Source organism: Rhagoletis zephyria, unplaced genomic scaffold, assembly GCF_001687245.7.
Source record: "Rhagoletis zephyria isolate East Lansing unplaced genomic scaffold, Rhagoletis_zephyria_1.1 Rzeph_scaffold_00662, whole genome shotgun sequence".
In the NCBI taxonomy this organism is placed as follows: Eukaryota; Metazoa; Arthropoda; class Insecta; order Diptera; family Tephritidae; genus Rhagoletis; species Rhagoletis zephyria.
In genome coordinates this window covers 161,472-176,075 of record NW_016157746.1, presented here as the reverse complement: position 1 = coordinate 176,075, position 14,604 = coordinate 161,472, and the positions used below count along the sequence as shown (strand labels likewise).

Genomic DNA, 14,604 nt, shown 5'->3' with positions numbered 1-14,604 from the left:
TCTTGGATCAGTAGAATGCCCAGGTCATCCGTGGCGAACCTGCTGGAGATGACCGCCGAAGCAGCCACCGCATGATGCAGGTTGACCTGGGCTACTGCCAAGTGACACGTGGTCATAGTTGGGGCTCGTCGAGATCGGAGAGCTGTAATTCGCTCTCGCTTCTCCTATCGAGCTCAAGTCGCCAAAAGTCGATGCCTGATAGCACCTCCTGCGTGGATGGCACGTCTTCCGCTGGCTTGGTGGTGGTGGCTGGCTCGGACGTGCTTGCTGGAGTTGGTGTCTGGGTGAGGGGTAGCTGACTGAGGGGTGGCTGTGCGAGGGGTGGCTGTTCCGCCGGTAAGGTCGAGGTTGACTGGGTCGTCTGGGCAGCGGAGGAGTCGGCAGCCGCCTCGATTGGGGTCTCCTGCGACTCCGACTCCTTGCTACCTGTCGCCTTTTGTCGCCACGGCCTCACCGTGACGAAACTGAACCTATAATTTAGGTTGAAGCCAGCCATCTCCTTTGTATATTAATGCAACTGTTAGGCTTTCTGCAAATTGGTCGTCCAATCATAGTTGCTTCATCGTCACAATCATGATGCAACGATTACATGACGACTACACTTTCGCACACTCGGTCGTGATATTTTAATTCATTTGGCGTCTAAAAATTCACTTGAAGCAGTTATTTTCTGTGTTTCTCTTCTTCTCTTCTTTTCTTTTCCTGAAATGTGTTTTGTGCATACACACAGAGACTTTTTACAATTTCGTCATATTTTATAGTTAAAACGATCACATTTATTGAATTTTAATGCAGTTATATACTTTTTAATAATTTCCACAGATTTTATGCAAAAAAATAATTTTTATGCTTTTCCACTAATTTTTCCCCATAAAATGTAAACAAACAATTAGCAAACGACAGTGCCGTACTTATCCGTTTCTGCATCTTCTACGATTTGCCTATAACGACAAGTGTGCAGATCTCCTTTGAAATGCATGTGCTCGGCTCAAAATTTCAGGACGAGACGATAACGCAACTATGATTGGACGACAAGTGTGCAGATAGCCTCAGCTGTTCCTCCTGGGACAAAAGTGCACCGGCCACTGAATCCTTTGTATTCTACTTAATTAAGGAAAAGTCTTCAAATAATGATTAAACTATTTTTTTTTTTTATTTCACTATTCACTTGCGATTATATTTAGTTTGATTTGTTGCTGTCAAAACAACTGACTAAGAACTTCGAATTTCACGTTTTAAGCTGGCAGTGCTGCTGATAGTTACGATCGGATTACGGCATACCAATTTTGGAATTTTCGGAACGGAGCTACGAATTCGTAACTACGAACTTTCGGATCACAGCATAAGGGTGTCGAATTTGCGGAGAATTTCGTGATAGCGATTTCCCGACGTGACAAAATTAATTGCCATTGCGTTGAAAGGTTGGAAAAATTGCCACGTGTGAAACGCCCTTAGCTCATTTCCTTAGAGTTCGGGGAAGCTGGCAACAATGCTAAATTCCCGCGATTTTGTGACATTTACATATAAATAGGGACACGATATCGAACCGAAAGTATCGATATGGTACTCATTTAAAGTATCGCTATAAAATATCGGAATAAAAAGACTCGATATTCCAAATATCGATACCAAAATCCAAAAAATTTATCTGAATATAGGTTTCGCATATAGGCCGTTTGGGTGTAGTGGTTAGAAGTGCGCAAACCTTGAAAACGAAAAAACCCTTTCAGAGTCGACATAAAACTATAGGCACCCCCTTTGTGCCACAACATTAAGGCCCACCCGACAAATCGGAGGAGAACTTCGGCCAAACACTAAAGGGCCATTCACATACAACTTTCCTCGCTTTGCTTGACAGTTCAAACTTTGACAACAAAGCGTGAAACGCAGAAGTTATGCTACAATAAACAGCTTTTGCGTTCTCCTTTTCCTCTATATTTTTTTTCTGTAAAATAGATAGCAATATAATAATATGCATTAATAATAGCAATAAAAATTCCTATTTACCCTATTTTTGTCGTTAAATCCATATGCAAGCGCACGAGAAAAAAAATACATGTAGAGTGCTGATTGCCAAAGCGGGCAAAAGTTGAGAGTTGCCCAAGATTTTGCTTCGTTTTGCTTTGCTTTGCTTCAAACGTTTTTTATGTGAGCATACTCATGCATATGCCTACATCGATCTTATTTGTCAAAGCAAAGAACTATCAAGCAAAGCGAAGAAAGTAGTATGTGAATCAGAATTAACATATTGTGTAAGCGCCGGACTTTATTATTATTACAACACGTAGAGATTGAGGTGCTGACTTAAACACCGAAGCCGCGGGTTCAAATCCCACCACATGCAATCCTAACCATAGTACAAATTTCTGCAGTTTAAAGCCCAATAAAGCCCGGTAATATTAGGTACACTGAGAAAAAAACGCATTATTAGAATAAATTTTTTTTTATTTGATTACCGTTTAAAAATGTTCGCATTTAAATCAAGTGAAAAGTTTTAACAAAACGGATTTTTCCATTATACATACACTACGTACATATAATGGAAATATTCAATTCAAATACTACCGTATTAAAATTAAGCATTTTTCACTACACGGATGGCGTTTTGCACGTCTCGGATGCTTTTTCATATGAAATTAAGAAAGTATATGTATACAAAGCATGCACAGCGGTGACAACACATACACACATACATGGTATGACATAATGCACTAATCGCGGGCTGTGTTGTTGATTCAAACACTTTTACATGTATGGCTGTAGCTGAGTGTGCAAAGACGCTTGATACAATTAGTTGCGGCCAAGAGGGTCCGGGTTCAATTCCCATCAGACGGAACATAAAATTAATTTTTTTTCTTCTTAATTACGAAAAAGCATCTGTGCACTTCACAACCACATATTTTATAACGTATATACTAAAATTTAAAACGGGTTGGGTTGGTTCTCTTTCATATGAGTATTTTTTTCAATTTAGCACGTTTTTTTTTGTTAATTCTAAAATTTTTTCCCTTAATGTTGGATGTGAGTTTATGACATTCGATACGATACTAGGGTTCTGGTACTCGATTCCAAAAAATATCGTTTTAAAACTATCGAGTAGAAAGTATCGGTATCGAATATCAAGAGTATCGAATTGGTATCGTATCGTATCGAAATTCGTGTCCCTACATATAAAATTCTTAGATACAGGAAAAAACATGAACTGTCATAAAATAAAATGAGCCGTAAAAATTAGTGTCGGGATGATTTTGAATCAGATTTAAAATTAGTATCGTAGTAGTGCTAATTATTTATTGCTTATCTGGGCAGCTATTGCCCTAAACACACTTCATACATACTTGCAAGTTTTTGTGAAATAGAAATGTCCGAAAATAACGAATCGGCTTCCAATTTTCGCTCCCAATATGAAGATTTATGTAGAGAACTCAATATGGACCGCGAAACGGAAGACCTTTCATGGAAAATGTTTGAAGAGGTGTTACAGCGATCAACACTAGAGGTACTAATTAAAATCCAAGGCTTAAAAACAATGTAACAGTTTCGTAAATAGGGAGATTCTTTGCACTGGTTTTGTTGTGCACTTTATGCGGCATGCAGATTGTCTTACACTCCCACTGTTGGCGAGTCCAATGCCATTGTGATGGGTAATTGCATCTCACTGAATAAAATGCTTCGATGCTGTAATATAAGGTAATATATTAAGTAAAGCAATCAATGTTTTTGTTATATATTTTTCCCTTAGTAGTATATCGGAGTTCATATCAAAAATTAAGGTATGGCACGAAATGGCTAATTTACCGTGCAGTTTTCTTCGACAAATTGAGAGATTAGAAAGGACACCTGGGATAACCTTTCACCTTTATTGTCGGTACAATGATATATTTGAAAAATTATTCATTTCATCCCGATATGACAAAAAAAATACAAAGTACAGGTAATACATTTTTTATTTAAATTGTAGTTAAGAAATTTATAATTTGTTTACATTATAGGCGACCTGATTATTAAGACCATTTGGGTTATTAAACGGGATAACTTTCCTATATGTGCGATTTTAAAAAGGCAGGTCGTCGGAAGGTGAGGGAGTGCGGAAAAAAAACGGGGTATGAAGACTGTTAGACAGCTGTATCCACGTTCCCAAAGTGAAAAGCGTAGCCTTCCTAGAATTCTATTTAAAATTTACTCAGAGTTCACTTATTTCTGCGAAGGCGGCCCTCGCCGGCGCCTAAGCATTATAACGCGGACTAAGCAGAATTCTCGGTTCCGTGTTGCCTCTTCTTTTGTCAAGTGTGTGATCTTTTGCCAACGTGTATTGGCTTTGTAACCAGCAATTGATGGTATTTCAACATATTATTATTTTTAATTAGTTATTTAATAATAAAAACACTTTTTACAAAAGTGCGATTCTTTATCAACGTGTGCATGCGATGAACATTAATTTTGGCCCACCCATTCCAACGTAACAAATAAAACAAAATCGCACATATAGGAAAGCGAAGTCTATTAAACTCAAGTTTGTGTAAATCAAGGCTGCATTTAAAATTTATTTCGAGGCTGGAACAAAAAAAAAATGACGCCCACCTTTCCAAATTGAAAGAGCAAATGCCAAGGAATTCAATGACATGATTGCCTTATCCTCGGACTCCAGAGCTTCTCAGGCGAGCCTCTTGAAAACTGTGCAAAACACCGTTGATTTTGTTTAGAAAATACAACAACTATTTAAAGTGAAATAAATAGGCATCTTTTGCGCGGATCAAAAATAACCCTCATCGGTCGAACTCCGGCTACGCTTACCACAGTATTTTTGCGCAGAATACCTTTCCGCGTTGGCGGCCTTCGTCTGCGCTTAGGTATTATAACCCTTAGTACGCAAAATTATTCTTTCTGTGTTGACTGCGAAAAGGGGGGACAATGATACACAGCCCAATTCTGAATACTCCCAGCGAGTTTGTTCTCCGGGAAATGTGTCTCTCCCGAGAATAATTAACTCCCAGGGAGTAGCATTTCGAACTTCGAAATATCTGTTGGACATTTTTTGAGAGAAAAAACCTCCCAGGGAGTTTCTGTTTCGAATCGGGCTGATGGAATATTTTCTGCATATGAGTATTCAAGATGGCGTGGTGATGATATAGAGCTGGTTTCTCCAACTCAACTTAATTTATCTGATTTTTTAGACGTAGTCTAAACTAAGTTAAGTTGAGTCGGAGAAACCATCCCATAGTCTTTTTGCGCAGACCTTTCTGCGTATGCGGCCTTCGATGTTTTTCTATTTTGAAGAGGCGTGCCTGAGGAGCCCTGCAGTCGAAGGAGAAAGACTCATGTCATTGAATTCCTTGGTCTTGTTCTTTCAAGCTGGAAAGGTAAATGGTGCCACTCCCCTTCTTTTTTTTGCACCAGCCTCGGACCAACTCAGTTTATAGACATATAAAGCATCATTTATTTAAAATATACGGGTGTATATGTAAAACTTGAGTCTTTTAATACATCGTATAGGATGGAAGTTACAAAATTAAAAAAGAAATTTAATCAGTACAATAATGTGTATACATAAAACTAACAGAAAATGAATAAGGGTTATAAAGCTTAATCTAAATACTCACAAGTAATTTTTAGCAAAAAAAAAACCGACTTCAACTCTCATATAATAAAAAAAATATATACATATATCTCATGATCCACTGATCGGATCTTAACCAGATTAGTATGGGACCACCTCTGAGACACTACCTTTCCGATGCAAAAAGAGTTATCGAAATCGGCTGACGTGGTCCAAAGTGGTCCGACGAACTGATAACCTCCTCCTCTTTTGGAAGTCGGTTAATAATTATATTTAATACTACGAGACAACTATTTTTTTTTAAATAGTTAGGCGCATGAAAATATAGATTATTTTTTTTTAACTTTTTATTTTTATTTATTGAATCTGCCCTGCCTAAGAGCCTAACAATAAGTTTTCGAATCATATTCTATTCACTTAATTTACATCCCCTAGTTGGGATAAGTATAATCTTAACTGGCCCTAAGAAGGTTACGACTGGGCTGTTGACACGCAATAAAGATTTGGGTGTACTAAAAGCTTCAATACATATTTGGTCATCTGTTGTTCTATTTCGGTTCGTACTTCTGGTATTCTCAAGTCGCGGTGAATGTTCTCATTTCGGATATTCCAAGGTGCTGCGGTGATTGTTCGAAGGATTTTAGATTGCGCACGACGAAGGATTTCAATGTTGCTGCTGCTCGCGTTTCCCCATAACTCACATCCATAGGTCCATATCGGTTTTAAAACTGTATTGTAAATAAGCACTTTATACTCTAGACTCAGGGGTGAGCGAGAGTTAATAAGCCACTGGAGAGAATTGGCCTTCAGCTTGAGATGAGTCCTTTTAGCCATTATGTGGTTTCGCCAAGTAAGTCGCCTGTCCAAATGGACCCCTAGGTAAGTGACATGATTGCTTTGTGGTATTTGTACGTTGATCAAAGTCAAGGACGGACAGTTACTCTTATTCAGTGTAAATGCAACTTGCTTACATTTTTGCTTGTTGTTGTTGTTGTAGCAGCATACAAATTCCCCAAAGACTTTTTGGGGAGTGTTGCTGGAGTGACAGTCCTTGGCCAGATATAAATCTGGGTCGTTCCGGTTACGTAGACCCGACTGTCGTGGGAACGATTACATTTTTGCTCGTTAACCTTTATTCGCCAGTTTGCGAGCCAATTGGCAAAAGCTTCCATATGATTGCCTAGAAGCGCAGTACTTGGAGCGACTGATTATGGCAGTGTTATCGGCAAAAGTGGACATTATTAGGCGGTCGTTTGTAGGAATATCCGCGGTGTATAAGGCATAAAGCATCGGGCCAAGGACACTGCCTTGTGGCACTCCAGCTTCGATTGCATGGGCTTCAGAGATGGTGGTGTTACATTAACTCGATTATAAAGTATGACTTAAGCAGTTTGTGTGTGCTTTGTGGGAGTAGCATCTGTATTTTATACATAAGGCCGTATAGCCAGACGCGATCAAATGCCTGGGCGAAGTCAAGAAATATTGCAGCGCAATATTCCCTGTTGTTGTTGTTGTAGCGGCTACAACAACCCCGCGCAGATCGGTTGATATCTCAGCCGTTGTCGTCAAGTTCCACTAACGGCAGCCCTAAGAAGCGTGCAGCCTCCATTGGGTCGGTCCACAGAGACATAGCCGTTAGGGTTGTCGGGTTTTCGGGCATACGAAGAGATGTTTCGAGTCGTGAGGGGTCTCTCCGCGTGCCGGACATTCATTTGGCACATCTGCGTTTAGTCTGCTCAGGTATGAGTTTAACCTGGTTAGGTTTATTAGGTTAATAAATTTATTATTAATATGTTAACATATTTTTTAATTCAATATTGTATTAAATATCACAAATTCATTTCTCACTCTACTATGTATGTATATAAAATTATGAATTACAGGAAATAATAAAAGTAGTTATAGCCTTTTACAAAATTAATGCACATTGTTTTAAAAGTCAGAAAATTGTTTTCATTTTTCACGTTGTCCGGCAGGGAATTAAAAAGACTTAATTAAGCCTTTATACATTAATGTGTTTTGCGTTGTAGTAGTCCTTTTCAATCCAAGTCGAAAGTCATTCGCATTCCTCACTGAATATTGATGTGTATTTCTAACATATTGGATGCACTTAGTTAGATATCTCGGAGCCAGGTTCTGTTTAATTTTATATATCATTATTGGCGTGTTAAGCTTCAATTTTTGGTCGATGCTTAGCCATTTCAATGTTTCCAGCATTAGCCTTACTGGGGTATATATGCTGCATCTTATTATACATCCCATACACTTATTTTGTAACTTCTGTATTCTCTCTATTTGTGATTTATTGCAACATGTGTACAGTATCGTTGAGCAGTATTCAAAATGTGGCCTTATTATTGTATTGTATATTTTTATTGCTGTTAATATGTCCAATTTATTGCGTATCCTTTTAAAGAAGTTTATTTTTTTGGGAGCTTTTTTACATAAATAATCTACATCATCATTAAATTTGAACTCACTGTATTATTACGCCTAAATATTTAATGTATTGTACTTGTTCAATAGCTATTTGGTTTAGTACTAAATTTATTTCATCAATAGAATTTACTACCATCAATCTAGTTTTTTGTTCGTTAAGTTGAGCCTATTCATTTTCAGCCATATCATCATTTGTTTCATATCACATTCTATTTTTTGTTTACATTCTTCCACTGATTCCGCTTCCGGGTAGATTAACGTATCGTCCGCATACATTGCAATTTTCGATTTTTCTATTACTTTTCCAATTCATTCCTTGAGGAACTCCCACATTCACAAATTCATAATTAGATTTCGAACATCCAAATTTAGTTTGTTGTCTACGATTTGAGAGATAGGCTGACTTCCAAAACGTATTAATACAATGTTTGGAAACTGTTATACTGCGGTATTCAAACTGTTTGTATATGCAGAGTTGCGACACATTGCAACCATATACATTGCATATTTTAAATATTCAATATAGCAATGAACAATTTTTCTGAATTTTCCATTTCTAAAACACGAATGCTAACCAATAACAAACGAAGCATCAACTTTGTTTCTGATGCGCTGGTTGCTCCAGCGATGCGTTTCGATAACTTTTGGGCTGCGTTTTGGAACAGTATACATTGTCCATATTTTGTAGTTCGACGTTATGGAACCTTATACTTTGTACGTATGCAAAGCAATTGACGTTTTGGAGGTCAGCTATATTGCCTAAACCACTGTAGCTCTTTTCCTCTTATACCGTACATGTATAACTTTTTGATCAGAATTTCTCTGTCTATGGCTTCAAAAGCTCTTTTTATGTCGAGAAACAACGCCACTATTTTTGTTTTTTCGCGAACAGTTCATTCACTCGCCGCCAATGTGATTTATTGTACTCTCACACGAGTGATTTTTACGAAATCCCGACTTACCCCCTTATTCTAGAACCCGAATTTTCGTAATTCGTAATTCGTAGCTACGCTACGAAAAACGAAAAATCCACATGCTGCAACCCTTGCGGAAACATGTGCAGCATTGCCAGCTATCAGTTGTTTTTCGAAGAACACTCGGAGAGCACAGACGTCTTTCTTGCCGCCCCGCAAACATTTTTTTAATTACGTGGTTTTTTCCGGGCTATAAACTTTAAATATTTGAATATATCAATATCGCTTTTCAAAGACTCTTTGATCGGTTTTGTGACAGAAAAGTGTTGTTTTATACAAAAATCTTTGAAAAATCGCATAAACAAAAATCTTGTTTTGCTGACGCTGTTTTTTTCCCGCCTTTTCGTCTACTGCCGCCTTCGACGCTTCTACTGTTCTACCGCAGTTACGCTCTACACCGATTTGTGTTTTATTGCTTCTCCCGCGCTATTGTTTGAACTTTGTACTAAGAGCAGATCATGTCAACTCGCGCCAGAACAAATCGCCTCACAGCCACAACCTTGGGTGCTAGTCCAACAACGCATCACAATTTCAGTAAAGGTGAGAGCACGCCTAATGCTGCGTGGGTTTCGCAATTGGAGGCGAGAATAGTGAGTGCAGTGAAAGAATCAACGAGGGAGTCAGGTGGGCGCATACTACTACATATAGGAGAGCTGACGGCTGAGCTTACAAATTTAAAGCAAAGCGTAAAATCTCTTGAAGAAAGAGTAGTGGCAGCTGAACGCGACTGTGCTGAAATAGCGAAGTTGTGCAATGACGTTCATACTCTTAAGGCGGAGGTGTGCGCAAGTGAATCTCTTAGCGCTGAAGTGTGCTCACTGCGAACCCAGCTTGATCGCTACGAACGAGCCGAAGTCGCCGCTGATGCATGTCTACACGGTATACCAGCGCAAAGTGGAGAGGATCTAACGGGCCTAATGAAGAATATCTGCACCTCAATCAATAGTACGGTGCCAACAGTCAAGAGTATTTTTCGAATGAGGAAAACTAACAAGTCAAGTTTAGCTCTCCTCACGAAAAGGGAGTGTTTCTCAAGTCGATTGCACTTCATAATCGCAGCAAAGATAAATTATGCCTAAGGCATGCAGGGTTTGACTCCAACATGCCAATTTATATCAACGAATGCTTGACTAAAGCAAGTCATGCGTTGCTGAAAACTGCGCTGCGACTGAAGAAACATAAGAAAATATCATCAACTTTTACCAGGCGCGGGCAAATTTTTATAAAGCGCTCTCCTAGCGTTACACCCGTTCGTGTGCCAACTATGCAAACGCTGAGAAATTTAGTTAGAGCCGACGAACAAACTTTTCTCTTTCGCAGGAATACTTAGATTATTGGTTTTTCGTTCTCTTGTTTTTATATTTCTGATTTTTCGTTCTCTTGTTTTTATATTTCTGATTTTTCTAAAATACTACAACAACTTAAATGTAAATATCTCCTTTGTTAGGTTATCTAAAGATGTTCATGTTACTATTACATCTCTTATTAACTTTAAATTTTAATTTGAGTTAGTTTTGCATAAGCAGTTAAACGCGTTTCTTTCTAAGCACTCTCTTTTACATAAACGGCAATGCGGGTTCCGAAAAGGACATAACTGTATAACTGCGCTGACTGACGTTATTGAAGATATTCGTGAATCCATCGACGAGGAAAAAGTCACATTCCTTACCCTACTTGACCACTCAAAGGCATTCGATTCCGTTAACCACAGTATTTTATTGGCAAAGCTCGCTAGTTATTTTGGACTTTCCCCTACTTCTTTAAAGTTAATTGCCTCTTATTTGGAAATAGATCACAAGTGGTCTGTAGTGGGCCATTGATATCATCTCAATTAATACTAAGCAGGGGTGTTCCGCAAGGATCCATTCTTGGTCCCTTTCTTTTTTCTTTATATATTAATGATCTACCGGCTATCGTTACCGATATGAGCTCTCACCTGTATGCTAATGATGTTCAGGTTTATCGTTCTTGCAAGCTCAATGATATATACGACTGTATTGTTAAAATCAACCATAACTTATGCCGTATTAACAAATGGGCATCCGACAATGCACTAACTCTTAACCCTAAGAAGTCACAAGTGCTTGTCATCTCTAGAAAGCCCCTTGATACTTCGACCCTTCCAAAAATCATGCTTGGTGGCATGTGTATAAATTATGTACAGACAGCCAAAAATCTAGGAATTATCTTCAACAAAACATTAACTTGGGATAGTCACATAAATGTAGTCGTAGGCAAACTATACGGAATGCTTCGAGCGCTCTGGTCTACGCAACACTTCATCCCTCAACGAATTCGTATGATTTTAATAGTTAAGCCATATCTTATGCCCTCTTTATTGTATGGTTGTGAAATTTTCGCTAATTGTGATTATGCGTGCAAACACAAGCTTAATGTGCTGTTTAACAATATTACTCGTTACGCGTTCGGAATAAAGGCAAGAGATCACATTTCCCATCTTGCTGAGTCAATCTATGCCATGTCCCTGAATAAGCTCCTTCAGTACCAGGGTATCTCGCCCTTAGAATAACTGCCACGAAATCCGTGAGAAACTCTAAACTACTCGCTGCTAGAAACAAAACACTGACGTCAGAAAGGCAGTTCTTGGTGCAGGTGACTCGACTCTGGAATTCTCTTCCTTCCTCTTCTCTTAATTCGTAAGTACTTTTCTTGTTTTTCTTGTATGTTTTTACTTGATTGTTTCCTTTTGGTAATACTTGTAATCTAAAATATTTAAGCAAATCTTATATTGGAAATTGTAATCTGTCGTGACTAGCACTAATAATTATAAGGTTTACCCTTGTTGTGTTAGGATTGTTTCACTAATAAATAAATAAATAAATAAATAAATAGCTGAATGAAGGAAACCAAAGTGGAAAGGAATTAAAAACACTCATCATGTGCTTGTTTATTGTAAAATAGGTTAATTTTACATATTTTGAAGAAAATTATGGATTCTGATATACTTGCAATTATAGCAGCAGAGTAAGCGGGCGCAATAGCAATGGATTCACAAAGGTATGCGGAGCTGTCGGGCATAGTAACAATGGGCGCATCTATGTCAGCTTCTGGTTGAATTGTTGAACCACAAGCCAGAACTCCTCCTATGCCTGTAGCTCTGGTTCTCAATCCTGTTAATGCGATAACAGCTTCTTCCAAGCCATTGAAAACATGCACTTTGTTAGGTCCACCACCTGTTGCGCTTGCTTCTGCCTTCGGCCGCGCTTAGGGATTATAACCCTTACTAAGTAGAATTCTCCTTTCTGTGTTGCGGGGAAGAGGGGCTTCCCCATGTCAAAGGTATACAACATTTCTTGTGCATATCACAATCGGCTACGCCGTCCACATTATTTTTACGCAGAACCCACGTCGAAATTTGCAAAAAAGTGCAACTCGAGTTTATTAATAAGCTAGTGGTAGGAAATTTGAAACATTTATCTTAAATAAAATGTGAATCCTTTGATTACACGTGTATGTTAAAGTTTTTGGATTCGGGTTATGCGTTTGGACACAACAACCGAAAATCGTTGTACATTAACTAAACCGGACCCAAGTTTCTCGATAAGAGGCAACAAATATTCTTTTTTGCTCGTTCATATAAAGCAGTGGATAAAAATATACGTATATACGAAAGGCAAATTTATCTGTTTAAATGAAAACAACCAATATTTCTGGCAAACACACATCGATTTACATCTTTTACTTCGCCTCCGACACAGAATTGTTTTCGTACAAAATTACGCAAAAAAGCTTACTCGTTCGTTTTTAGGCATGCCATTGTTACGAATTTCGAAAATACGATTCGGATTGCAGCATACTATCACCCTTATTCTAGAACCCGAATTTTCGTAATTCGTAATTCGTAGCTACGCTACGAAAAACGGAAAATCGACATGCTGCAACCCTTGCGGAAAAATGTGCAGCATTGCCAGGTATCAGTTGTTTTTCGAACTCAGCTGTATGAAGGAAAACAAAGTGGAAAGGAATTAAAAAAACACTCATCATGTGCTTGTTTATAGTAAAATTGATTGATCTTAAATATTTTGAGGAAAATTATGGATTCTGATGCATTTGCAGTTATAGCAGCGGAGTAAGAGCGCGCTATGGCAATGGATTCACAAAGGTATGCGGAGCTGCCAGGCATAGTAACCATGGGCACATCTATGTCAGCTTCTGGTTGAATTGTTGAACCACAAGCCAGAACTCTTATGCCTGAAGAACTGGTTCCCAATCCAGTTAATGCAATAACAGCTTCTTCCAAGCCATTGAAAACATGCATTTTGTTAGGTCCACCACCTGTTGCGCTTGCTTCTGCCTTCGGCCGCGCTTAGGGAATATAACTCTTACTAAGTAGAATTCTCCTTTCTGTGTTGTCGGAGAAGAGGAGCTTCCGCATGTCAGAGGTATACAATATTCCTTGTGCATATTACAGTATTTTTGCGCAGAACTCGCATCGAAATTCGCAAAAAAGTGCATAGTGCAAACCGAATTTATTAATAATGGTAAATTTTTGGATTCCGTTGTTAAAGTTTTTGGTTTCCGGTTAGGCGTTTGGACACAACAACCGAAAATCGTTGTACAAATAACCGGACCCAAGTTTCTCGATAAGGGGCAACAAAGATTCTTTTTTGCTCGTTTATATAAAGTAGTGGATAAAAATATATGTACGTGTATAAGTAAGAATTAACCACTTAGTTGGATTAATATTCTTTATTTCCCTTGGATTACCAAGGGCAGCCGGTCTCAGCGGATGAGTTGAAATAACTGATTACATTAAAGCGACGCTAGCGTCTAAATACCTACACTCTTGCCCTAACGCACGTTATTAGCTGCGTGACTTCTTCACTTGCAATTGTTGGGCCAGTTCCGCTTATTGTCTTGTATTTGTTTTGTTGTTGCCACGCGCAAGACTATAAGTGTCTCGTCGGCAGAATGGCCGTATGAGTTAGTAAAGCAGTATTGATGCGCCGTCAGCGATTCGGTGGGAGCGGTGTTTTGGCCGGATGCGTTATTAAAGTAGTATTGAACTTTTGCTTGTTGTTGTTGTTTTGTTGTTGTGCTACAGCTTTGCAGACCTGTCGTCAGCAAATTCGGTCGAATCGATGTTTTGGCCGGATGCGTTATTAAAGTAGTATTGAACTTTTGCTTGTTGTTGTTGTTTTGTTGTTGTGCTACAGCTTTGCAGACCTGTCGTCAGCAAATTCGGTCGAATCGATGTTTTGGCCGGATGCGTTATTAAAGTAGTATTGAACTTTTGCTTGTTGTTGTTGTTTTGTTGTTGTGCTACAGCTTTGCAGACCTGTCGTCAGCAAATTCGGTCGAATCGATGTTTTGGCCGGATGAGTGGTTACCTGTGTTAATTACTCCTCCTCTTGAAGTGAAAGCGTCCGCGGTTTCGTTTATGACATTCTTCAGTACTACCATATTTCTTTGCCGTCTCCTCAGAAATATTGTTATGCTTGTAGCTATGGCTAATAGAATTAAGAGTAGTGCGCTTCCTGATTGTATTTGGCGAGTATCAATAAGATTCCGTAGGTGTGTTATGTGCTTAAGGTTTTTCATATTAATTCTTTGTAGGTATGGGATTGATAATGACTCGATATGTTCGGTGAAGTTAACGTGCTGTGTGGGTAC

General features: G+C 38.7%; 2 protein-coding genes across 3 annotated transcripts in view; both read left to right on the top strand.

Annotated features, from left to right (window-relative positions):
- Positions 1 to 14,604, top strand: part of LOC108360949 (retinoblastoma family protein-like) — a gene marked incomplete at its 3' end in the record, with an annotated part of 181,979 nt that overhangs the window by 9,392 nt on the left and 157,983 nt on the right. The window lies entirely within an intron of this gene.
- LOC108360948 (retinoblastoma family protein-like) lies at positions 3,136 to 5,371 on the top strand. Of its 2 annotated transcripts, none has more exons than XM_017613444.1 (4): positions 3,136 to 3,499; positions 3,551 to 3,690; positions 3,746 to 3,934; positions 3,993 to 5,371. In XM_017613444.1, the coding sequence occupies exons 1-4, from the start codon at positions 3,362 to 3,364 to the stop codon at positions 4,006 to 4,008; spliced, it is 483 nt and encodes a 160-aa protein (XP_017468933.1). In that variant the 5' UTR covers positions 3,136 to 3,361; the 3' UTR covers positions 4,009 to 5,371. The 2 variants fall into 2 exon arrangements, with proteins under 2 accessions (XP_017468933.1, XP_017468932.1); XM_017613443.1 differs by having other exon boundaries at positions 3,743 to 3,934.